The sequence below is a fragment of the Muntiacus reevesi genome, chromosome 18, assembly GCF_963930625.1.
Source record: "Muntiacus reevesi chromosome 18, mMunRee1.1, whole genome shotgun sequence".
NCBI lineage: Eukaryota > Metazoa > Chordata > Mammalia > Artiodactyla > Cervidae > Muntiacus > Muntiacus reevesi.
The window spans coordinates 34,442,026-34,466,442 of record NC_089266.1 but is presented as its reverse complement, the minus strand read 5'-3'; the positions used below and the strand labels follow the sequence as shown (position 1 = coordinate 34,466,442).

Sequence of the window (24,417 nt, the reverse complement as noted above, 5' to 3'; positions counted from 1 at the left end):
CGCGCGAGGGACCGCGGAGACCCTGGCGGCCGGACGGCGGCGTGGGGGAGGGGCGCGTGGGGGAGGGGCGGCCGCGCGGGCGCCCCTAGGGCTCCGGCCCCGGTGGGGTTGGACCGTGGGGAAGTGGGGTTTGCCTACGAAGAACGGACCGCGGCCCTCACCACCCCCCATCAGGAGTTGGGAAGGCTGGGGGGGTGGCGGGTGTCCATCGGACCCCCCCACCTGCGGGGACTTCGGTGCCCGCCAACTCTGGAGCGTGCGGTGGCACGTGGGGGAGGGGTCGTGTGAATGTTCGCGGGCGGCTGACGACTAGGGGCAGGTGGTGGCCACACTCCATGCAGACCACTTCCTGGAATGAGACTGGCCCCGGCCCCTTCTCCCTTGCTCGTTCTAGGGAGCGCAGCCACTGGAGATTGGGGAGCGAGAGGAGAGTGTCTGGGACACCAGATGCCCCCAACCCCACCCCCTTTATCTCTCCTCTGCTCTCAGCTCTTTTGTGTCAAGTGCGTTCCCCGCCCCCCCCCCCCCGCCCCGCCATGACCCCGTCAGTCTGGGGTGGCCGAGCTGCCCAGCTGCGACTCTCACGTGGCTACCATTCACTGTCACTCACTCTCCCGCTGAAACCACCCACACCCTGACCACGTTGGGGGGCGTGAACTGCCCACCCAGCTGCTCTGCAGCTTGACCGTCACTCAGCACCCCTCCCCGGGGATGACAAGTCATCCGCACTGTCTAGGCAGTTCTGCCCCGCGGTGGAGGGGCCTGACCGCTGCCTCGGGTCGAGGGCGCAATAGTGGCCCCCCTCTGGCCACCCTCTAAAGTATTCTGCTAGTGTTTTTCAGGATAGAGCATCTTTCGGGTGGTCACACCCCCAGGCCTCTGGATGCCTTGCAACACAAATGCACCAAACTTCAAAACGTCTAACATCATACTCTTTGTAAAACTGTCATATTGATCTGTGTGGCTTCTGTGGGAAATGTTCCTGTCTAGTGGAGACAGCCTTTGAGGGAGTGAAGCGGGGAGGGGGGGTACTTTCTTGGGGCGGAGGGGGGAGGGTGGTATCTATCGGAAACAGAATAAAATCCACTTTCCCCCTCCCGGGCTTGTCCGAAAACGGGAAAAGTTTTTTTAAAGTTATCCCGAGAGAGCCCACTGATTTTGCGGAAGGGAAAAGGAATAAAGAACTGTGGGGAGGGGGTTACCTAGAAGACAGCAGAGGTGCTAAAGAGAAAACAAGGCTGTCAGGTTAAGTTAGGGCATGAGAAGTTCTCCCATATGTGTATTCCGAACTTAGAATGTGGTATTTGGGGGCTTTTGATCCCGGATTTGGGTCTGTAAAGGAGAGTGCATGAAAGAATCTGAGGTCGAGATGGGTCTTTGTGTCGGTACTCCCTCCCCTTTTCCCTCTGCTTTCTAAGCATCGTCAAATGTTTTAAAAATTGTATATCTGAAATGAAAACCCATCTCCTCTCTGGCAGGGCAGTTTTATCTCCCTTTTAGCCCTCCAAGTCAAACGAGTGACCCAGATACACCCCCTCAGATGACTTTCTGAGGTAAAACTTTGGCGAAATATTTTTAGTCTGTCCATTATTTCTGTCTACGTAAGTGTGGGCAAAATAATCCTCCTCTGAGGCAATTTGTTTGGGCTGCCCCCCCCCCACCCCGTCTTTCGCTATAAGATGAACTGATAGGCGTTAGAGGTTCCTATTGTTTTTCATTCTGACGTCTTTGATTCTCACCATTTTGTTTTACATTCTTACCCAAGACCAATTTTTTCCCTTCCCCCCTCTCCAGTCTCCTTACATTGTTAAAGGTTTAAAATAATAGCACTCGTGCTGATGGGGGAAGGGAGCAGGAAGCCCAAAACTCATTTCTTCTCCCTCCCTCTTCTGGCAAGTCTAGAGAAATAATATAACATAATATATAGATGTGATTCCTTGGGGGTGGGGGTGGGGAATGATTGTGGGTGGTGCGGAAAATTCTGGTAGTTTCTTTGCAAAAGGTCTGAAAATACAAACCCACCCCCTGCATGCAATACGCATGTGCAGCAGACCTATTATGGTGGTTCGTTGTGGGGGAGGGAGGGGAATTTGAGAAAAAATAAATATATGTGTGAGAGATTGATGGTGAGATTAGAAGAGAGGGGCGGGAGGCGAGGCTCTCGGCGAGGCTCCTCCTTCTCTTCGGCTCGCCAGGCCCCGCCCGGCCCCCTCGCCGCGCTCCTCCCTCGCCGTCTTCCGAGATCTGAGCCGGGATGTGGGAGAGTCTGGGCGCCCGGCCAGCATTGAGTGGCTGGTGAGGCAGAGGTTGGGACTTAGATTTGCTTTCCTGCCCTCCCTCTCCTTTCCTCGCCGTCTCCTTCGCGTCCCCGCACCACCGCCGTCTTCCCAAGTTGGGGAACCTCCCGCTGGGGTGGGGAGTGGAGTTAACTGACTGCGAGGTCCCGGGGCTGGTGTCCCCCCTCCCCGCACCCCCCCCCCCCCCCCAGCTGGCGAAGACCGAGGCCATTTCCCTGATCCTCAGCCAGTTGGCCTGCCCTTGCCACTGCCCCGGCAGCCTCCGTTTCCATGTTCATATTAGCAGGAGTCCCTGGGGTGAGGGAGCGCTGGCTGCGGGGCACGGCGTCTTACTGACTTCCTATTACGGTCCCCACTCTGTTTTCACACCCCCGGGCTGCCTGCAAGCACCTCCCCCGCCCCCCCCAGCCCCCCAATTTTAGAGTGCCGTCCCGCGCGAGAGGGCACAGGATGCCGGAGCTGTGAGGAGAAGTAGAATTGAAGGAAGGAGGCGCCGCGATTCTGAGGCGCTGGAAACCGAGGCCTCCGGTGTAAATTGCGGCTAATTTTCCCTTGGCCGTTATGGGGAGAAGGATTGTGTGTCCTAGAGCAAGGGGCTGGGCCCGGCCCAGGCTTTCCCCTCCAGCGCTGCTGCCTCTGCCTAAGCAGGACAGGTCTGGCTGGTTAGTCTAGTGCTTGCTGGGGGAGGGAGGCCTCACACCAGGGCCTCACTTCTGTATGGCATCCGCTGTGTCTTCCTCCTGAAGTAGTTACTCTCTGAACCCTCAGTCTCCACTGTGTGGCAGGGGTCATGGAGAATGGGGAGAGGGGACATCTGGGAAGAACCAGCCCCAGCCTCTCTGACAGGGACATCTGGAGAGAACCAGGGACCTAGCCCTGCTAAAAGCACGTACAGACTGTCCTCTGGGTTTATGCTCATGAGTATGTGATGCTTGTGCATTTGAGAATGCATTTGAGGGGTGGGTCTATGCCTGTCCAGTGTCTTTGTGTGGGTCTCCCATACTGCTTAGATATGAATGGGTTAGAATGCTTGAGACTACATTTGGAGGCAAGGGGTGAGACCCGGGGACAACGGGTAGGGCGCCTGAGTTCTGAAAGGGAACAGGGATGTGGATGTAGATTTGAAGGCACAATCGAGGCTGCTTGGGAGGAGGAGGAATGTTTAGGTAATTGTGGAGACCTTCTCCTGTAGGGCTAGGGGGTGACGAAGGAGCCAGACACCAAGATCCTGTGGGCCAGAAGTGAACATGGCTGACTGAGGATTTCTTTTCCTCCAGGGCTATGCTGGGGTGATAGGAGTCTGGGTGATTATCTGAGGAAGTGTAAATAGAGGCTTCACTTCTCACAGAAAGGATGTCAGGGCCCCAGGGTGTTAGTGTGAGAGCCCAGGTGTCCACCTTTGGCTCTGCCTTCTCAGCATCTGGCTTAGGGAGCTGCCAGCTTGTGTCTCCCCACTCCAAGTGCTGGGGTCAGGCCAGGCCAGCAGCTGGGCATGGCTTCCCCAGTTCCTGGGCAGGATGCCAGCTGGCTAAGTGAGGGGGAAGGCAGGAGGAGCCCTGGCGGCGACTAAAAGGACCTGCCACAGTCAGAGCCCATGGCCTAAGCCTGGTCCCTTGTTAGTAGGAGGGGAGAGACAGGAGTGGTTTGGCTGCTCTCCCCTTCTGACCCCTGACCTCCCATTCAGAACCCAGGCATCCCAGAGTACTCGAAACACTCTCTGTTTGCGTCCAGCAAAGGGAGGCAAGGTTTGGAAGAGTTAATGCCGGATTTCCTAGAGAGCAGGAACCAAGGAGGTGAGGGAGGGAAAGGGCTGCAGAGACTGGGAGCCTAGAGGCTTAGGTTTTCTGGTGCTGTCTGCTCCAAAGATAAGGATGACATTCGACTGCTGCCTTCAGCATTGGGTGTGAAGAAGAGAAAGCGAGGACCCAAGAAACAGAAGGAGAATAAGCCAGGAAAGCCCCGGAAACGCAAGAAGCTCGTAAGTGTTATGCATGCCTGTCTCTACAGTGAGGCTTGGAGACCCATCCCAGAGACCTATGGTTTCTCTGGGCCTGATTGCCATGGGGACCCTGAAGTCAGGGAGACCTGACTCCCTCTACCTGCCCCCACCCCCACCCCCGCTAGCCTGTATCTCCCAGGTCTGGGACCCTAACCTTACTCACTACATCCTAGTGAAGAGCCCAGTTGTCGACTTTACTTGTCCTGCAGCACAGAGAAGCTGTTGGAAGCATTGGAGGTAGACTGCATGAAGTCAGCCCAGCAGTCCTCTGTCTTCTTGGGCAGCTTATTTAGCTCTCTGTGCCTCAGTTTCCTCTACAAAAAAAAAAGTGGATAAAAGTAGATTAGTTGCTGTCTCATAGGATTGTTGTGAAGTTTAAAAGAGACGATGATATTTTGTGCTAAGAGGAGTTCCTGGCACACGCTAGGGCTCAAGAAATAGTGTTTTTATTTCTCTCCCTTAGGACAGCGAGGAGGAATTTGGCTCTGAGCGAGATGAGTACCGGGAGAAGTCAGAGAGTGGAGGCAGTGAATATGGAACCGGACCAGGTCGGAAACGGAGACGGAAGCACCGAGAAAAAAAGGAGAAGAAGACAAAGCGGAGGAAAAAAGGGGAGGGAGAGGGGGGGCAAAAGGTGAGTAGATACGGAGAGTGAGGGGAAAAGTCTGTATCAGTGATAAGCCTGACTAGTAGGGGAAGGAGAGCCCTGGGCGAGCAGGGTGACAAATGGAGAGGCTGTGGTTTATGAGGAGTGGGATTGGGCTGGGAATGGAGCAGAAAGCAGGAAGCCCGGGGAAGCTGGTGGGTGGGCAGAGAGGCATGTCAGGGGGGCGGGGGAGCCCAGGACTGGAGCTGGGAGAGCACCTGCCTAACAGAAGCCTGGTATCCTAGCAAGTGGAACAGAAGTCATCAGCAACCCTGCTTCTGACCTGGGGCCTGGAGGATGTGGAACATGTGTTCTCCGAGGAAGATTACCACACACTCACCAACTACAAAGCCTTCAGCCAATTCATGAGGTACAGTAGGGCATTTCATGAGGTACAGTAGGGCTGGGGAGCCCTCACGAGCCGACACTTTTAACTTGGAGGAGGCCCTGGACCCCTCTAGGATCTAATGAAAGCTAAGAAATGGCTCTCCAGAGAAATTCACAGCACAGACACACAAAATTCCACATGTAATTTCAGAGAATTCCTGGACTCCCGGGATCCAAGCACTCTAGTCAGGAACTCTTCACTGGGGATTAGAGTTCCACTGCTAGGGTAGAAAACTCTGGTGATCGATGGCTGTCCCTGCTCTTAACAGTTCCAGTTTACCCTGCCTGACTTTTCTTCAGACTGGAGTGGAGAGGTGGCATCAGTGTTTCCCATTTTCCTTTGCTCAGTTATCAAGTCTTCTGCCCTTCCCTTAGACAGCAATAGTAATGGAGGATGCAGGCTGAGAGTGGGACCTGCAAGTCAATAGCTTCTAAAGTAGAGGAGAGAACAGTAGAGATGCCTTTGAGGAAGCAGGCACTTTAGCAAAGACTTTCAGCGCTCTGGAGACAGCATGCTAAAATTCAGGTCCTGGTGGCTTCTTGGGCAACTCACTTCTTTGATCTTCAGTTTCTGCATCTGTAAAATAGGCAAATAGTATGTACCTTGAAGAGGGACTGGCAACCCACTCCAGTATTCTTGCCTGGAGAATCCCATGGACAGAGGAGCCTGGGGGGCTATAGTCCAAGGGGTCACAAAGAGTCAGACACGACTGAAGTGACTAAGTATGTACTTTGGTTGGGTTTGGATGGGGTGGTGGATGGAAAGCTCAGCCCGTTCCATATTCTGGGGCCAAGCAGAGTTCAGTCCCTGTTAGTGGTCATTAGTCCTGGTGTCTCACTGCTTCTCTACTAAAGGCAGTGCTTCTGTCAGCACCAGGGTCATCAGTGTCCTCACAAGAGCTTAATACTCACCTCAGAGCAGAACCAGTGTAGCCCATCAGACTCCACCTAATGGGACCCTTCATCAGGTTCTACCAGGGCCTGTGGAACTCATGAGAAAAACACAGAGAACCATAACAGCTCCTAGTAGTGTTGTGAGGATGGAATAAGATATTGTGTGTAAACGTGTTTTAGGAACTGTAAAGTAGTTGTTAGAAGTAGAGCATTTTTGGTAATCTCGTATCTTTTGGTTTTATCCTATTTAATCTGCATTTAAATTTTATTTTGCCTATTTCTTTTTTGTTCTTTCATACATTTTTCTTGCTTTGTTAAACTTTTAAAAACTTATTATTTGTTTACTTTAAAATTGATGTTACTCATGAGAGAACATGTTTACACTACCCAGGAACCCTAGCTTGTACATTGACTTAATTGCTGAGGGAAATGGCAGTAGTCCCTAACCATCTGTGAAGGGTCCTAGTCTCCTGCCTCTGTATTTACAGGCCCCTGATTGCTAAGAAGAATCCTAAGATCCCAATGTCTAAGATGATGACCATTCTCGGGGCCAAGTGGAGAGAGTTCAGCGCCAACAACCCCTTCAAGGGGTCGGCGGCTGCTGTGGCAGCGGCGGCAGCAGCAGCAGCGGCAGCTGTAGCTGAGCAGGTGTCAGCCGCTGTCTCCTCAGCCACCCCCATAGCAACTTCCGGACCCCCTGCCCTTCCACCACCCCCTGCTGCTGATATCCAGCCCCCACCCATCCGAAGAGCCAAAACCAAAGAGGGCAAAGGTAAGAAACCTTTTAGGCCAGACAGCTGTCACCCCACCCTCCAGACTGCATGTTTTCAAATTGTTGTCCAGAATGCTTATCTCCTTGGCCCTGATGGTTGGCAGAGTACTTCCCAGGAAGGATCTCAGTAAGACTATAGCCCACTAAGAGGCCCAGAGACCTTCGTGGCCTCCCTTATTCCAGGATATCCTGACCTCGGGCTTTTCTCCCTCACCTGCGTTCCTCACGCAGGTCCAGGCCACAAGCGGCGGAGTAAGAGCCCCCGAGTGCCCGACGGACGCAAGAAGCTTCGGGGAAAGAAGATGGCACCACTCAAAATCAAGCTAGGGCTGCTGGGTGGCAAGAGAAAGAAGGGTGGCTCGGTGAGCGGCCCCTCCCATCTGTTAAACTCCTGGGGGTGGTCAGGGACCCAGGGTCCAGACACACGGGTCCGTGAGGACAGCTAGAGTGGGAGCCCAAGGCCTGGGGAGGGGAGTGGAATCCAGCTGGCGCCCCTGACAGCCACGGGGCTATGGGCAGTATGTTTTGCAGAGTGACGAGGGCCCCGAACCGGAGGCCGAGGAGTCAGACCTGGACAGTGGCAGTGTCCACAGTGCCTCTGGCCGCCCCGATGGCCCCATCCGCACCAAGAAACTAAAACGAGGCCGACCCGGAAGGAAGAAGAAGAAGGGTGAGGGGCATCAGCTGTGTGTGGCCCTGACAGTCAGCCTTCCTCTCGTTCCTTTGCTGTCCTTCTTATTTTCAGTTGTGTCTTCTTTATTCAACCCTTTTCTCTTTCTCTCCCCTCCCCCATTCATTTCTCTTGGCTCCCTTGGCCTCCACTCGGGTGTATGACAGTTCTGGGCTGTCCTGCCGTGGCTGGGGAGGAGGAGATTGACGGCTACGAGACAGATCACCAGGATTACTGTGAGGTGTGCCAGCAGGGTGGGGAGATCATTCTGTGTGACACCTGCCCTCGTGCCTACCACCTCGTCTGCCTTGATCCTGAGCTTGACCGGGCTCCTGAGGGCAAGTGGAGCTGCCCTCACTGTGTGAGTACTGGAGCCTCCTCTTCGTCCCTCAGCGACCACCTCCTCCATCTCTTGACTCTGTGATATCACTTGTCGTCTTCCTACCGCCAGCTGCCTGGGCCTCTCAGCAACAGATGTTTAAGGGCCCAGGATCCTTGTGTGTTCCTCTCCCTCATCCCCTTGGCCCTGCCAGATCAGCGTTTTTGGAAACTGAGGTGTCCTGTTTGTTCGTTCCCACCAGTCTTCTCTGCACTTCTAGGATCTAGGCTTCCTGGTTGGTCTCTGTCTTCCATTCTCACTCCTTATCTTCTTTCTTGTGTCCATGTCTGTCCTTGGCTTCCCAGGAGAAGGAGGGAGTCCAGTGGGAGGCCAAGGAGGAGGAGGAAGACTATGAAGAGGAGGGGGAGGAGGAAGGGGAGAAGGAGGAAGAAGATGACCACATGGAGTATTGCCGCGTGTGCAAGGACGGTGGGGAGCTGCTGTGCTGCGACGCCTGCATCTCCTCCTACCACATCCACTGTTTGAACCCCCCACTGCCCGACATCCCTAACGGCGAATGGCTCTGTCCCCGATGCACTGTGAGTGGACCTGTCTCTCAGGGTTTCTTCTCAGCCCCAACTCCTTCTCCATCTCTGGGGCCCAAACGTCCAGCTCTTTCTTTCTCCTCTCCCTGACACCAGACCTTTGATTCCCTTGTGGGACTCCCCCACCCTCCTACTCTAACATGGGGCTCTTTCTGCCTCTTTCTTTCCTGTTTGTATCCACCCCGAAGTGTCCTGTGCTGAAAGGCCGTGTGCAGAAGATCCTGCACTGGCGGTGGGGGGAGCCACCCGTGGCCGTGCCAGCCCCCCAGCAGGCAGACGGGAATCCGGATGCCCCACCACCACGACCTCTTCAAGGCAGATCCGAGCGAGAGTTCTTTGTCAAGTGGGTGGGCCTGTCCTACTGGCACTGCTCCTGGGCCAAGGAGCTGCAGGTACAAGGGTGTCTCTGTCCCCGTCTCCTGTGGCCCAGTTCACTGCTGCTGTCCCTCACTCACCCACCTCTTCTCCCATCTTCTGTCCCCTTTGTTTTCCCTCATATTAGGTCTCTGGCCCCCAGACCCTACCGGCTCTCTTAGTTTCCATACTCTGGTCTCTTGGTCTCCAATTGTCTCCCTCAGTCTCTATTAGATTCCTTCCCTGAGGTGTAATGGAGCCTCCCTTAGCCTGCCTTAATTCCCATCTTTTCCCCTTATCTATCTTAACCACGTTTCACCGACATCTCCAGTCTCAATAACCTGTTCCTTCCTCATTTTGCTTATTACCTCCCCACTCAGGTCCTGTCTCGGACTCCATTCTCTTGCGTGTTACTCATTTTCTTGCTTTGACTTTAACTTCCTGTGTCCCTCATCCCAGCTCTCCCATGGCTCATTTTCCCATACCATCCTCACTGCCGGCCACTGCCCTGGCTCCTTGTGTCCCCTCAGGATGTCGGGACTATCTCTTCCCTCCTCTGTGCCCCACCAGCTGGAAATCTTCCACTTGGTGATGTACCGAAACTACCAACGGAAGAATGACATGGATGAGCCCCCACCCCTGGACTATGGCTCTGGTGAGGACGATGGCAAGAGCGACAAGCGCAAGGTGAAGGACCCGCACTATGCTGAGATGGAGGAGAAGTACTATCGTTTTGGCATCAAGCCAGAGTGGATGACCGTCCACCGGATCATCAACCACAGGTGAGCCATTGGTCCACGGGAAGGCCGACCTGGGTTTTGCACTGTTCTTGTTGCATTTTGGCCCCATGTCAGATAATTGATCTAACTGGGTGATTCCCACCGTAGCCCCAGCCTCTCTCGCCTTGTTTCCTCTATGGAGGTGGGAGAAGCCAGGAGAAAAGTCCAGCCCAGCACTGACACCTTTGTCCTTGCTTCCTCTAATCTCGAACAGCTTAAGAAATGACACAAGAGTCTGGGGATTTGGGTGTGATAAAAGCAAAACATGATTTGTACAGACCAGTGTTTCTAGTACTTCTGTCTTCATAGTACTTATCACTACCAGCGTTTTACTGTCTTTTCGTTTTTCTGTTTCATCACTGCCTTCTCCAGTAGCACGTGAGCTCCATGGAACTCAGTCATGTGTGTGCTTGGTTCTGCTGAATCACCTGTGCCTGGAACAGTGCCTGGCATGTCGTAGATGCTTAGTAAATACTGACTGGATGAACAAATGATGTTGAAGCTGGGGATGTTTCATGATAGTTGATTTTTAGGAAGTCATCTGGAAAAAGTTAGGGTAGTCCTTCAGCCTTTCTAAACTCCCTTTCAGAGGCCCACCATTGAGGATTAGGTGACAAATTATGTGTGTTAACTGATAATTGTGTTTATTATGACTCTTTTCTACTTGTGACACACATTATTTTTCTCCTCCTGCCTCTTCTTCTGGCTTCCCTCTTCACAGTGTGGATAAAAAGGGGAATTACCACTATCTAGTGAAATGGAGGGACTTGCCCTATGACCAGTCCACATGGGAGGAAGATGAAATGAACATTCCTGAATATGAAGACCACAAGCAGAGCTACTGGAGACACCGGTGAGTGAACCAGATCATGGGCTAGAGGGCGTCTGAGGGTGGGGGCATTAAATGAGGTACAGTAGGGACAGACTCAGTCTAGAATTTAGGGTAATGGGAGCTGGGGCTCGGTTGTTTGCAGTGGAGTCCATAAAGAGGCAGTGTGAAGAACAGAGATAAGATCTATCCTGATTCAGGGGGAAGAGGATGCTGAGGAGTGGGGAGGGTGGTCTCTAGAGCTGAAATCCAGGGGGTGAGTCTAAAGAACCTGGGAGAAAAGAAATATATGAAAATCCAGATTATCGAAGTGGGAAGTAGGTCTGGAATTGGTTCAGAAGACAGGGGTCCTAAGGCCCCAGTCTCACTCAGACCCACTCTTTTCCCAGAGAACTAATTATGGGGGAGGACCCTGCCCAGCCCCGCAAGTATAAGAAGAAGAAGAAGGAGCTGCAGGGTGATGGGCCTCCCAGTTCTCCTACTAACGATGTAAGTCCTCCACTTGGCCTGTCTCCCGTTTCTGGAGCCACTTGAAGATTTCCTGGGGGCTTCTGACAGAACATCCCAGAGGTTCCACAGCTTCTTTGAGCTCTTCCTTCAGTCAGCTTTGCCCTAGGTTTACTGGGGGTTTGCGCACAGGAATGAGAGTCTCCAGAGACAGCCGTACACAGGCCTCTTTTGCCGTTTCCTTCCCTGCAGTACTCCCAGGTCTTGTTTCAAGGAATGAGGGGGAGGCACTGCAGACTAGAACTTTCATAAGCTCAGGCCAGAGGAGAGGGACTCGAAATTCCACCTGATAGCAATGCCAGGGACGGGGAGGAGGAGACCAGGACCAGATGAGTGGCTTCTGGTTCCCCTGAGCTTTCTGACTTGATTCTACAGCCTACAGTGAAATATGAGACTCAGCCACGCTTCATCACAGCCACAGGAGGCACACTACACATGTATCAGCTGGAAGGACTGAACTGGCTCCGGTTCTCGTGGGCCCAGGGCACTGATACCATTCTAGCTGACGAAATGGGGCTGGGCAAGACCATACAGACCATCGTCTTCCTCTACTCACTCTATAAGGAGGTGCTGGCTCCGAGGGCCCTAGCCTGGACTGGGGAAGGTGGGAGTGGAGGGGGAGGCAGAGGACTAGGGGAGAGGCGTGGCAGGCAGTGGAGTGGGGTGTACAGCTGCATGCCTCAACTAATGGGCCTCCCTCTCCCCACCTTCCACTCCTAGGGCCACACAAAGGGTCCCTTCCTGGTGAGTGCCCCGCTCTCCACCATCATCAACTGGGAGCGGGAGTTCCAGATGTGGGCACCCAAGTTCTATGTGGTGACATACACGGGTGACAAGGACAGTCGAGCCATCATTCGTGAGAATGAGTTTTCCTTTGAGGACAATGCCATCAAAGGTGGCAAGAAAGCTTTTAAGATGAAGGTCAGCCTCCCCACCTCATGTCCTTTAAAGTCCTCAGATCTGTCATTTCATTGCCCCAACCAGAACTTTGATTCTTATATTCCCCATTCAGTTTTCTCCATCCTTCCCCCACCTTTCCTCATGCCTCTGCTCTCCAGTCCTGGAGATGTAGCAGGTTATTCCTGGGGGCACTCATGGATCTCTTCGAACTGGACAGGTGGGGGAAACTTGGGGGCCACCTCCTGTAGTCCCTGCGTGGAGTCAAGGTTGGAGGCCTGGACTACTAGCTCCCTTTGGGGGTCTCAGGACAGGATATCTGGGTAGAGAATGTGGGTGGGGGTCTAGATGCTCGGGTGCAGGCTGGCAGCCACATGAACCATGGTTGTGTCAACAGAGGGAGGCACAGGTGAAGTTCCATGTTCTCCTGACATCATATGAGTTGATCACCATTGATCAGGCAGCTCTCGGCTCCATCCGCTGGGCCTGTCTCGTGGTGGACGAGGCCCATCGGCTCAAGAACAACCAGTCCAAGGTGAGTGAGGTACCCAGGCCTCAGAAACTTGAGGCTCTGGACTCCTACTTGCCCCCGTCCTAAAACACAAAGCTTGCGGGGACTTTCAGCAGCCCAAGAGGCAGTGCAGGAAGCAGTCCAGCTTGGAAATGGGGCAGGACTAGGGGTCTGAGGGCCTCTGATCCTAAAGGAAGTAGGAGCTGGAGGCAGGGAGAGCCGAGGGCCAGCTGCTTGCCACTGATGGGCCCTTTCTCCTGCCTTTCCTTGCCCCATTTTCTAGTTTTTCAGGGTCCTCAATGGCTACAAGATAGATCATAAGTTGCTGCTGACAGGGACTCCATTGCAGAATAATCTGGAGGAGCTCTTCCATCTGCTGAACTTCCTTACCCCAGAGAGGTTTAAGTAAGTGGTGGCTCAGGAGGGTCGTCTGCAGAGAGGAGAGGTGGAGGGACTGAGAAGATGAGAGGGCAGAGGAGTCATCTAAAGTGAAGACTAGAGCAAAGAACCTAATATCCATTCATGTTTTAATTTCCTTCTGGCTACTAGCAACCTGGAGGGCTTCCTGGAGGAGTTTGCTGACATATCCAAAGAAGACCAGATTAAGAAACTTCACGACTTGCTGGGGCCACACATGCTGCGGAGGCTTAAGGCAGATGTCTTTAAGAACATGCCAGCCAAGACAGAGCTCATCGTTCGCGTGGAGCTGAGCCCCATGCAGAAGTGAGATGCCGATCGGGTTCCCTGGACCAGGGTTGAGGATGTGGTAACAACTTTCCAAGGGCCGGTGAAATGTAATCTCACAATTGCTTCCATTATTGTGTCTCTTCTGTGCACCTACCCTGGGCTCTAGGAAATACTACAAGTATATCCTGACCCGAAATTTTGAGGCCTTGAATTCACGAGGTGGTGGGAACCAGGTGTCGCTGCTGAACATCATGATGGATCTTAAGAAGTGCTGCAACCATCCATACCTCTTTCCTGTGGCTGCTATGGTAGATATGGGAGCTGGGACGGTGAAATGCCTGGCTGTCTGGAAACAGGAGCAGCCACGAGTGCAGGGCTGGAGCTAAGCTGGGAGGCCAGGGACTAGGTTTCTGAGAGGAGTAGTAATTGAAAAGGTGTGGAGCCTGGATTCGGGCTTCCAGCTTTCTAGGCGTCATCAGAATATGGGGGTGTGTTTACCTCTCCTCATCCTTTTTCCCTGCCTTTTTTTCAGGAGTCCCCCAAACTTCCCAGTGGGGCTTATGAGGGTGGGGCACTTATTAAGGCATCTGGGAAGCTCATGCTGCTGCAGAAGATGCTGCGAAAGCTGAAGGAGCAAGGACACAGAGTGCTCATCTTCTCGCAGGTGACCCATGCCGGTAGTTCTTCCTCACCATCAGATAATCCCTTCCCTCGTTCCTGTGGTTGCCCCGGGATGAGAGGTTAGGCTGTCACACCCTTAAGGGTTTCTGGAACAGCTCTGTTCATCTTGGCCTCTGATCCCTGTTCTTAATTCAAGCCATTGGAAGCTGTAGTCCAGTTTCTTTAAAGCCAAAAGGGGAGAAGGGGGAGGGTGAGCCTTCTGCCTCCTAAAGGAGTCTCTGGGGCTGAGACTATTTCTTAATCTTCCTAGGGAAGGAAGAGAGTGCAGACCTTTTGGAAATCTGATGAAAGCTGTGGGTCTGCTCTCCAGAAAACTGCACACACGATGAGACAATCTTGTACAGATTTTCAGGGGGTTCATAGATTTCCCTGCAACCTTGTCATGGGTGTCAGAGGAGAACCTCTGCCATAGGAGAAATGGTCTTGAATCAAGAGAAAATGACAGGCTATCCCAGGAGGAGCTGGGGGTATATATGACAGGGTAGGGGTACAGGTGTAAAGACGGGTTGAGGGAGAGTAAAGAGACAGGACAGACAGAGTGCACCCCACTGCCTCGTGGTTCTAGACACCTGCCTCTTCTCTATCTCTAGATGACCAAAATGTTAGACTTACTGGAGGACTTCTTAGACTACGAAGGCTACAAGTATGAGCGCATTGATGGCGGCATCACTGGTGCCCTGAGGCAGGAGGCCATTGACCGCTTCAATGGTGAGGGGGCCTTGGTCCTGCTGGGTGTGCACAGCCTGAGAGACCTGTGCCTGAGTCCCTGGGAGGGTGTGGGCCTGGGAGGATGTCAGTTACCTGGGCTTTTTCTTTTTTAAAAATATTTATTTATGGCTGTTTTGAGTCTTCATTGCTCTGCTGGCTTTTTCTCTAGCTGTGGTGCGAGTGGCCTACTCTGGTTGCAGTGCTCCGGCTTCGCATTGCAGTGGCTTCTTTTGTTGCAGAGCACAGGCTCTAGGCACTCAGGCTTCGATAGCTGCGGCATGGGGGTTCAGTAGTTGTGACTCCAGGGCTCTAGAGCATAGGCTCAGTAGTTGTGGGATCTTCCCAGACCAGGGATTAAACCTGTGTCTCCAGCATTGGCAGGCAAATTTTTTAACCACTGAGCCACCAGGGAAGCCCTCACCTGGGCTTGTGAGTTGAAGGCACTGTTGTTTGTAGTCAGGGAACATCTAGGAGCAGGTAGCCGGAACTGCAGGGTACAAGAAAGGCCTGATCTCCTAATTCTTGCCTCCCAGCTCCTGGGGCCCAACAATTCTGTTTCCTCCTGTCCACCCGGGCCGGGGGCTTGGGCATTAATCTGGCCACTGCTGACACTGTCATCATCTTCGATTCAGACTGGAACCCCCATAATGATATCCAGGTGAGAACTCCCCTCCTGAGGTCCCTTGGAGCAAGGAGACATGGGTATCTGTGCTGGGGTCAGAAATAAACCTCTTGCGGGAGAGAAGGCCCTTCCTTGTCAGCCTCTTTTCCACAGCATTTGGGGGCTCTCCCCCACCCCTCCCCTGGCCCATCCCTACTTTCCGGCCCCTGTAGGCCTTCAGCCGTGCTCATCGGATCGGCCAGGCCAACAAAGTGATGATTTACCGGTTTGTGACTCGTGCCTCCGTGGAAGAGCGAATCACACAGGTGGCCAAGAGAAAGATGATGCTGACACATCTGGTGGTGCGGCCCGGGCTGGGCTCCAAGGCGGGCTCCATGTCCAAGCAGGAGCTGGACGACATCCTCAAATTTGGTACCGAGGAGCTATTTAAGGATGAAAATGAGGGTGAGAGCCTTTTCTGCAGCTCCCTGAAAGCAGGTCTCTGCTGTCTGTGAGCACTGCTGAAACCTCCCAAACAAAACCTCTCTGCATCCTTGGAGGATGACTGGCTCCTTTCCTTACCTGTAAGGTTGACATAACACACATCTCTGTAGACGCCCAGGGAAGGGACCTCCTCCAGAGCTCCGTGGAAAGGAGGCAGAGGGAATGGCTTTCCCTGAGCTTTGTAAAGTTCCACCTGAGGTTCTGGTTGGAGCTCAGAGTCCACTCTCGTTCCCTGACTCCACCAGGTGAGAACAAGGAGGAGGACAGCAGTGTGATTCACTACGACAATGAGGCCATTGCTCGGCTCTTGGACCGGAACCAGGATGCAACTGAGGACACTGACGTACAGAACATGAACGAGTATCTCAGCTCCTTCAAGGTGGCCCAGTATGTGGTGCGGGAAGAAGACAAGGTGAGTGGCTTGGAGCCAGACACTGGCCACCCAGGGCCATCTCTGAAGGGTGGTGGCCAATGTCCAAGTAGGAGGATCCCCCTTCGCTCTTTGGCCAGTGTCCAAGTAGGAGGATCCCCCTTCGCTCTTGTTTTTTTATCTGATCTCTCACCCCAGTGTCCAGCAAAGAGTGGTCAGTTGTGGGACCTCAGACAACTTGGTCTGAAGGATGAGACTGGACACTGGAGAAAACATAGGCACAGAATGTAGTGATCAATTTGGAAGGCTGCCTTCTGAGTAGAGTAGGAGGGAGGGAGAGGGAACTGGAGGAGAGGCTTAGAAAAGAGAAGTAATGGGGAGGAGAAGCAAGTTGCAGGTAAGAGGTGAGTACAGCGTGGCACGTCTGAAGGATTTGTATGTCTAGAGTGACGACGTCTGGGGCGGGGCTGCAGCAGGAGAGCAGGGGTTTGTGGTGGTGGTGGGGCTGGGTAAAGGTGCAAGGTCTTCAGTGTGGGTCCTGCTGCCCTTCAGATTGAGGAAATTGAACGAGAGATCATCAAGCAGGAAGAGAACGTCGACCCCGACTACTGGGAGAAGCTGCTGCGGCACCACTATGAGCAACAGCAGGAAGACCTGGCACGGAACCTCGGCAAGGGCAAGCGGGTCCGCAAGCAGGTCAACTACAATGATGCTGCTCAGGAGGACCAAGGTGAGGACTGTGCTCAACAGGAGAGAAGGGGAGCGTGCTGAGAAGGGGCTTGGAAGCTGGGGGCATTGAGAGGAAACGAGTGGCTGAGCAGTCAGGGCCTTCCCTTCTCAGGGGAAAGGGATTAGGACCCTAAGAAGGGTTACCAGGGGCTCCCCGGAGGCCAGGTGGATTTGCAGGTGACCTGAGTTCTCTCGCAGTCGCCGAGGGCACCGATGGACACCCAGGGGCCTTTGTTTAGAGTGGGTTATGCAGGAGCCAGGCAGTTGGGGTGAGTGGACCTGCTGTGTGGCCCAGATTGTGGGCAGCCCTCCAGCATCTCCAGGAGGGCCAAGGCCAGATTGAAAGTGCAAAAGTCTCTGAGGGGAGGTGTCCAGGCAGAAAGGGCCCCACGTGGGCTTATCCAGGGAGCCATCACTGACCACTGAGCCCTTCTCCTCACAGATAACCAGTCAGAATACTCAGTGGGATCAGAGGAGGAGGATGAAGACTTTGATGAGCGTCCTGAAGGTGGCATCTGTTTTCCTGTCTTTCTCCCACACCTCTTCCCATTTCACTTCCCATTGTCTTTTAAGCCCACTGTTTTTATACAGAGCACTCACTTGTAGGAAAAGTAAAGATTTCAGATAAGCAGAAAGGAGAAAATATCTACAATTTCGTTACTGCTAAAATTTGGAATATATTACCTTGTAGGCTTTGACACCTAGATGAGAGATCAAGAAAGGTTACATCATTTTACATTCCAGCAGTAATCTTGCTTGCATCAAATAGTTGCTACTGATTGTTTAGAATGACTTGATTCTTTTGGACCTCTTGGGTTGGTAGTTCTGGGAAGAAAATTAGAACTAGCGCCTCAGACATGACAGGCGTTCCCTGTGTGTCTTGTGGACATGGAAAGCTAGGAAAGACTGAGGGGTGGAGGACATGGTGGTCTACTAACGAGGGTCACCGTCTCCCCACCAGGGCGTCGACAGTCAAAGAGGCAGCTTCGGAATGAAAAGGATAAGCCACTGCCTCCACTGCTGGCTCGAGTTGGGGGCAATATTGAGGTGAGAGCCGGCCTAGACCCCTGCAGAGAGAATGAGGGGAATTGAGGCTGAGTTATTGAGGGCAGAACAGACCAAGAAATGAGGCCCTGGCCATTCATCGTCCACTCCTTCCTTGCCCCCATCCTCAGGTGCTGGGATTCAACACCCGTCAGCGGAAGGCCTTCCTCAACGCGGTGATGCGCTGGGGCATGCCCCCACAGGACGCCTTCACCACCCAGTGGCTGGTGCGGGACCTCAGGGGCAAAACTGAGAAAGAGTTCAAGTGAGTGTGGGTGACCTGGGGCTGAGCTGGGGGGACGGACAAGAGCTTTGGGTGTTATTTTCTTCCTTTTGGCCACCATATGATGTGACCTTACTCAACTGATCACCACGCTCACTGCCAGACGTTTCCTGGCTCGGTTTCCTAGGGGGTGGGCTCAGCCTCTGCCACCTCCCCTCAGCTGAGCCTAGAGCAGAGAGGCCAGGCTCTCCCTACTGTGGGAGAGGCAGGTAAGACAGGAGCCTCGCCTGGGCTGCCCTTGCCTCACATTCTTTGGCCACGATAACCCGGCAGGGGAGCTGGTGGGAAGGATGAAGATCAGACTGATGGTGCCTGAGAGTGAAGTGCCAAGGCCAGGGGGGCTGTGGGAATGTGGTGGGGGGCAGACGGGGGAACTAGGATTTGGGGGAGCTCATGATGGTGAGATTGAAAGACCCAGGGAGGAGCCCTGGAGGTACTCAGGAGCTCAGGCTCAGGGTTTAGTCATCCCTGTACCCCCTTCACTGCCCTTTCCCCTCCTAAGGTTCTCCTAACCCACCTCCCCCACATGCTTCTTAGGGCTTATGTGTCTTTGTTCATGCGCCATCTCTGTGAGCCCGGGGCGGACGGCTCTGAAACCTTTGCTGACGGAGTCCCTCGGGAGGGGCTGAGTCGCCAGCAAGTGTTGACCCGCATTGGAGTCATGTCTCTTGTCAAGAAAAAGGTATTGGTCTTCCCCTCACCCAAAGAGTCAGGTCGGCTACCTAGGCCTCATGCATCCTCAGCCTTCTATCCCTGGCTCCAGGAGCCAGACTGAAACTGATCCCTGTCCCGCAACCACCCCGCACCCTGCAGGTACAGGAGTTCGAGCACATCAATGGGCGCTGGTCTATGCCGGAGCTGATGCCTGACCCCAGTGCTGACTCCAAGCGCTCCTCCAGAGCCTCCTCTCCTACCAAAACGTCTCCCACCACTCCGGAAGCCTCGGCTGCAAACAGTCCTTGCACCTCGAAACCTGGTAATCAGCTCAAGATGGCAGGAGAGACCGACAGGGCCAGTGTCCATCAGATGCAGAGGGTGTGGAACTGGGGTGGGGAGTTTCTGCCTTCTTCACTCTGCCTTACCCCTGCAGCTACTCCAGCTCCCAGTGAGAAAGGAGATGGCATAAGGACACCTCTGGAGAAGGATGAAGCAGAAAACCAGGAGGAGAAGCCAGAAAAGAATAGCAGGATTGGGGAGAAGATGGAGACAGAGGTGTGTGGCTGCCTGGCTTCCTTGGAGGCAGTGGCAGGGTCTTGGAGTTGGGAGCCTAGAGTCCTCCAGGTCATCCTGACTCTGCTGTCCTCTTCCAGGCTGATACCCCCAGCCCAGCCCCATCCCTGGGAGAGCGGCTGGAGCCAAGGAAGATGCCTCTAGAGGATGAGGTGCCAGGGGTAACTGGAGAGATGGAGCCTGAACCTGGGTACCGGGGGGACAGAGAGAAGTCAGGTGGGTGCATGGCCTGAAGTGTGATGGGGCTTAGAATGTGGGGGCTCCCTCTTCTGGGGTAAGGGGATGAGGGTGACATCCTCCCTTCCTGTCCCCTGCCCCCTCCCACAGCCACAGAGTCGACGCCAGGAGAGAGGGGGGAGGAGAAGCCGATGGATGGACAGGAACACAGGGAGAGGCCGGAGGGGGAAACAGGGGATTTGGGCAAGAGAGGTAATGGGTAGAAGAATGGGGCCCCTGGGTCCTTGAGGGATCAGGGGAGGTGGAATCTGGGGAACCAAACGCCTGGGTCCCGGGTGGGTAGCTAGCTCTTCAAGGGCCTGTACAGTACAGAGAGGAGTCCTGGGACCTGGGTGGAGACTGTCCCCCGAGACGTGAGCTCTGCCCCATCTGCCGCAGCAGAAGATGTGAAAGGGGATCGGGAGCTTCGGCCTGGGCCTCCTCGAGATGAGCCAAGGTCCAATGGGCGACGTGAGGAGAAGGCAGAGAAACCGCGGTTCATGTTCAACATTGCAGATGGTGGCTTCACAGGTGGGGGGCTCTCATTGTCTCCCAATCCTAACTTGAACCTTGTTTGTAATTAGTTTTGTTCCTGACCCCTCTCTTAACCTTCCTCTTGAAGAGCCTGTGGTCCTGTCCCCTGTTCACTTCCCTCCTCTGTACCTATCTGTGGGGCTGGGCATGGTTCTCAAACCCCTGATGCCATGTCTATCCTCTCTCCTCTCTGCAGAGCTTCACACGCTGTGGCAGAATGAGGAGCGGGCAGCTATTTCCTCGGGGAAACTCAACGAGATATGGCACCGAAGACACGACTATTGGCTCCTGGCTGGGATTGTCCTGTATCCTTTGATACAAATACGAGGAAAGAGATGTTTTCTCCACCTGGAGCGAGGAGAACCACAGAGAAGAGGAGTCCATCTCTAGGGAGGGAGGCCTCATGCCACACTTTGGGGCAGTCAGGCCAAAAGGAAGGTGTGTGCATACCCCCCACCAGCCTTGTTAAGTTCCTTGATGGTCCCCTTCCTTCATCGGCAGCCATGGCTACGCACGGTGGCAGGACATCCAGAATGATGCTCAGTTTGCCATTATCAATGAGCCATTTAAAACTGAAGCCAATAAGGGGAACTTTCTGGAGATGAAAAATAAGTTCCTGGCCCGGAGATTCAAGGTGAGGATGAGGGCGGAAAGGAACAGTGTTGAAGAGGGGTTTGAGTCAGAGGTAGGACCAGATCTGGTTGGAATGTAGGCAAGGTTAACACCTTGAGAGCCAAGGCCGGGGGGGCGTGATGTGGGGGGGGGCGGGTTGTGGGTCTACTCCCCCAGGACTCAGCCCCTGCCTGGGCCTCAGCTCCTGGAGCAGGCGCTGGTGATTGAGGAGCAGCTGCGGCGGGCGGCCTACCTGAACCTGTCACAGGAGCCGGCGCACCCCGCCATGGCCCTCCACGCCCGCTTCGCCGAGGCCGAGTGCCTGGCCGAGAGCCACCAGCACCTCTCCAAGGAGTCGCTGGCGGGGAACAAGCCGGCCAACGCCGTCCTGCACAAGGGTAAGGGCCGCGGCGGCCCCGCGCGGGGGAGGGCCCACAACGCTGCGTAAGTCTTCACCCCGCACCCCTCAAAATCTCCCCACCCCTCCGACCCCTTTACCCTCTGAACCACCCCCCTCTGACCTCTAACCCCACCCTGACCCGCCTGGCACCCCCTCGGTTTTAGCCTCTAGAAATTGTGCGGCCAGCCCTTATCCATGCCTAATAGCATTCATGTTGGTGCCCAAGAGTGGGATCCCACAACCCCTTGACCTCTCCCATCTCCATGAGACTGTGCCACATACCCTCCATGGGACGGAACTTCTTCACTGACCCACACACCCACCATACTGCTCATAACACCCTGTCTGGGGCCTTGGCCTGTATATAGTCCACAAAAGTTCTTATCCTGCGTCCCACAAATCACATTGCTCACATCTCGTTCACCCCATGAGGCAGAAACCATTACCATCCCACCCTCTGACCCTACCCCATGAAATTTCCCTTTGATCTTCAACCCTTCCTCCCAAATCCTCATGCCTTGATAATAGATTAAGTTCTGAAGACCTCTAACCATCTAACCCTGTCTGATGTAGTGACTGACTCCTGGCCCCTTAAGACTCCTGTTCTAATTCCTTGAACCTGTAATGCTGACCCTCTAACTTCCCCCCTCCCCCCTACATAGTAAAACCTTGATTCCTTAAGTCTTTGACACCATTTACCACCTCCCATGCCTCCTGACTATTTCCTCCCCATCATCCCCAACCCCCAAACCTCCCTCTTCCAGTATGGGATGTTCTGACAACTCCCCGCCCCGTGTTTTCCAATGTCCTCCCTGTCTCCCTTTTCTCCATATTCCCTTTTCCTTCCTTCTCTCTCCATCTGTCCTTTGTGGTGATCTGGTCTCTCTGCCCCTTTACCTGACACTTTTTTTTCTCGAGCTGCTCTCTCTTTCTGTCTACTTTTGTCATTTTCTTGGTCTCTGATTCTTCGGCATCTGTGTCCTCTCTCTCTCTTTCTCTTTATCTGTCCGCCTGACTCCACATCTCTTTTCCTGGCTCCATCTCTCTCTTTCCCTGTCTTTCTCTCGCCCTTCTTTCTCCGTGGCCCGGGCCCCAGTTCTGAACCAGCTGGAGGAGTTGCTGAGCGACATGAAGGCAGACGTGACCCGCCTGCCAGCCACGCTGTCCCGAATACCCCCCATCGCAGCCCGCCTTCAGATGTCCGAGCGCAGCATCCTCAGCCGGCTGGCCAGCAAGGGCACGGAGCCTCACCCCACACCGGTAACCCTTCCCCCGACTCCACTTTCCCTGTTGATACTCCTGCACATAAGACGCTTCCTTCAGAACCCTATACAGTGTGGAAAACGCCCGCACACACTCCTCAGTGTGGCGTCCCCCTGCCTCTACCATACCCCCCAGCAGCTCTGGATTTCTCCCCTACAGTTTCTCCCTCTCAGGCTGTGACCCCTCTAACTTGGGCTCACTCTCTCTTCCAGGCCTTCCCCCCGGGTCCGTACGCTACACCTCCGGGGTACGGGGCGGCCTTCAGCGCCGCACCCGTCGGGGCCCTGGCCGCCGCAGGCGCCAATTACAGCCAGATGCCAGCAGGGTCCTTCATCACAGGTCAGCTGCTGACTTCCCGCCTCCTCCTTGTTGCCCTCTTCCTTTCCCAAGCTTCACCCCTGCTCAGCTGCCCTTTACTTGTCTAGCCCATCTCACTTCCCTGGATGTGCCCAGGGTTTCACGGAATGGAGTGCTTCTAGACTTTATTTTTCCCATCCCCAACTTCTCTTCCATCCCCATCGTCAGAAACCTCATCAGGGCTTTACTGGTTCTGTGGACTAGTACCTGAGCCGCCACCTCCTAGGTTACTTCAGAGAGAGTGAAATCAGAAGGGAGATATAGTGAAAGCTGGAGCTCGAGTCCCATCACACACACAGTGGGGCGTCTCAGGAGAGGGGTCCGCCCTGCTCTTCCCTGCACACCCTAGAAAATTGGACCTGGCATGAGGTGACCTAGAAGTAAGAACATAACTCTGGTCAGGAAGCAGTGGACGACGGGTAGAGAAGTAGGGATTGATCCTTCCTTACCCCCTTCCCAAACAGCCGCCACCAACGGCCCTCCAGTGCTGGTGAAGAAGGAGAAGGAAATGGCGGGGGCACTGGTGGCAGACGGGCTGGATCGGAAGGAGCCCCGAACCGGGGAGGTGATCTGTATAGACGACTGACCGGATCCCAGGCCTGCCCTTCACCCAGGTCCCGGCCCCGAGGTCGACCCCCAGCTCAGGCTCCGGGGCCTGCTGCCAATTCTCCACCTTCCCCACCCCTTGGGCCACCACTGGGCTAGGAGCCCCTCTGCCCCTCTCTACAGTTCTCTTCAAGAAGGGCCCTTGTTATTCTCCACCCCATGCACCTTTCCCACCGCGCTTTGAAGACTGTGCTGGTGAGAAGGGGTCTGGGTGGAAGGTGGTGAGCAGGGTCTTCCGAGTACCTTTATCCCCCACTGCCAAACACACACAGCTTCCCAATAAATGGTTGTGGGGAGGAGAGAGGTGGAGCCTCCCCAGGTTTTACTCCTGCAACATCAACTCCATCTCTTGCAGAAGTGGGGGGTTAGCTTTGCCTGGCCTCTAGGAACTTGGTGGGGAAGAGCTTTGAAGAGAGGGAGGTGACTTTAGAGAGGGGTGACAATGAGCCCTGGGAAGGTGGAAGAGAAGAGGAGGGGCGGCTGCATGTTTCCTTCCCCTCCCTCCCCCCAGACGGAGGGTGGAGCAGTTACCAGGGAGGGGGTCCATTGCTGTTCAGCCTCAGAATAAAGGCGCCGTTCACTGGCTCAGTTACCTCCTGCGTACCGGCATCTTGTGTTGGCAATCTTCCCCCCTCCCTAGGGACCAATGACCACCCCTGCAAAGAGTAACATTTGGGTGATACTCCCTTAAGCCAAAGAGGAGCTCCCCAATCTGTTCTAGGGACCCAAGTAACCTAGAAAGGGTGGCAAAGAACACAATGGGCCAGACATGGGGAGAGCCCCCAGTTTTGGGGCTCAGGTTCTTGGAGGATTTCTATCTTCCCTCCTGAAGACCTCGATGTGGACTAGAGTGGGTCAGGCAGGGGGCCTAGTCAGGGGACCACCTTGCCTTCGAGACCAGAGCAGAATAGCGGAAGGCAGGCTGGGGAGACACGGGCACACCCTCCTCCCCAGGAGGGGCTGGGGAGAGTGGCAGTTTGCATGGCGAACCCCCCACTTCCTCTTTGCTCCCCTTCACTTTCTGGCTGCCCCTCTCCCAGTCTCTTCACACCCACTCCGGGCCTGTCCCAGTCCCCTCTTCTGTATCAGGTTTATTGGTTGTACATATAAATTATACTTTCCTTTC

The 24,417-nt window shown here is 54.4% G+C and overlaps 1 protein-coding gene and 1 non-coding gene across 9 annotated transcripts in view; both read left to right on the top strand.

Moving 5' to 3' along the window:
• CHD3 (chromodomain helicase DNA binding protein 3) overlaps positions 1 to 24,417 on the top strand; it is a 25,114-nt gene extending 697 nt beyond the window's left edge. The window contains exons 2-40 of one of the 8 annotated variants that reach the window (XM_065909961.1): positions 4,163 to 4,275; positions 4,760 to 4,930; positions 5,188 to 5,312; positions 6,712 to 6,995; positions 7,227 to 7,357; positions 7,527 to 7,665; positions 7,833 to 8,026; positions 8,350 to 8,583; positions 8,778 to 8,981; positions 9,514 to 9,725; positions 10,444 to 10,575; positions 10,941 to 11,040; positions 11,434 to 11,625; positions 11,779 to 11,979; positions 12,353 to 12,490; positions 12,750 to 12,871; positions 13,016 to 13,189; positions 13,320 to 13,461; positions 13,686 to 13,817; positions 14,425 to 14,542; positions 15,076 to 15,200; positions 15,377 to 15,608; positions 15,893 to 16,059; positions 16,570 to 16,747; positions 17,189 to 17,254; positions 17,708 to 17,793; positions 17,922 to 18,055; positions 18,611 to 18,755; positions 18,887 to 19,049; positions 19,164 to 19,285; positions 19,384 to 19,519; positions 19,631 to 19,732; positions 19,919 to 20,050; positions 20,250 to 20,358; positions 20,555 to 20,687; positions 20,868 to 21,109; positions 22,162 to 22,325; positions 22,541 to 22,667; positions 23,150 to 24,417. In XM_065909961.1, the coding sequence (XP_065766033.1) occupies positions 4,163 to 4,275; positions 4,760 to 4,930; positions 5,188 to 5,312; positions 6,712 to 6,995; positions 7,227 to 7,357; positions 7,527 to 7,665; positions 7,833 to 8,026; positions 8,350 to 8,583; positions 8,778 to 8,981; positions 9,514 to 9,725; positions 10,444 to 10,575; positions 10,941 to 11,040; positions 11,434 to 11,625; positions 11,779 to 11,979; positions 12,353 to 12,490; positions 12,750 to 12,871; positions 13,016 to 13,189; positions 13,320 to 13,461; positions 13,686 to 13,817; positions 14,425 to 14,542; positions 15,076 to 15,200; positions 15,377 to 15,608; positions 15,893 to 16,059; positions 16,570 to 16,747; positions 17,189 to 17,254; positions 17,708 to 17,793; positions 17,922 to 18,055; positions 18,611 to 18,755; positions 18,887 to 19,049; positions 19,164 to 19,285; positions 19,384 to 19,519; positions 19,631 to 19,732; positions 19,919 to 20,050; positions 20,250 to 20,358; positions 20,555 to 20,687; positions 20,868 to 21,109; positions 22,162 to 22,325; positions 22,541 to 22,667; positions 23,150 to 23,390 (6,062 nt within the window). In that variant the 3' untranslated portion in view covers positions 23,391 to 24,417. Of the gene's footprint in view, positions 1 to 4,162; positions 4,276 to 4,759; positions 4,931 to 5,187; positions 5,313 to 6,711; positions 6,996 to 7,226; positions 7,358 to 7,514; positions 7,666 to 7,832; positions 8,027 to 8,349; positions 8,584 to 8,777; positions 8,982 to 9,513; positions 9,726 to 10,443; positions 10,576 to 10,940; positions 11,041 to 11,433; positions 11,626 to 11,778; positions 11,980 to 12,352; positions 12,491 to 12,749; positions 12,872 to 13,015; positions 13,190 to 13,319; positions 13,462 to 13,685; positions 13,818 to 14,424; positions 14,543 to 15,075; positions 15,201 to 15,376; positions 15,609 to 15,892; positions 16,060 to 16,569; positions 16,748 to 17,188; positions 17,255 to 17,707; positions 17,794 to 17,921; positions 18,056 to 18,610; positions 18,756 to 18,886; positions 19,050 to 19,163; positions 19,286 to 19,383; positions 19,520 to 19,630; positions 19,733 to 19,918; positions 20,051 to 20,249; positions 20,359 to 20,554; positions 20,688 to 20,867; positions 21,110 to 22,161; positions 22,326 to 22,540; positions 22,668 to 23,149 lie in introns of all 8 variants that reach the window. The other 7 variants (XM_065909965.1, XM_065909960.1, XM_065909964.1 and 4 more) reach the window with 7 other exon arrangements.
• On the top strand, positions 18,185 to 18,324 carry LOC136150461 (small Cajal body-specific RNA 21). The gene has a single exon (XR_010659881.1). It is a non-coding gene; the product is annotated as a small Cajal body-specific RNA 21 (non-coding RNA).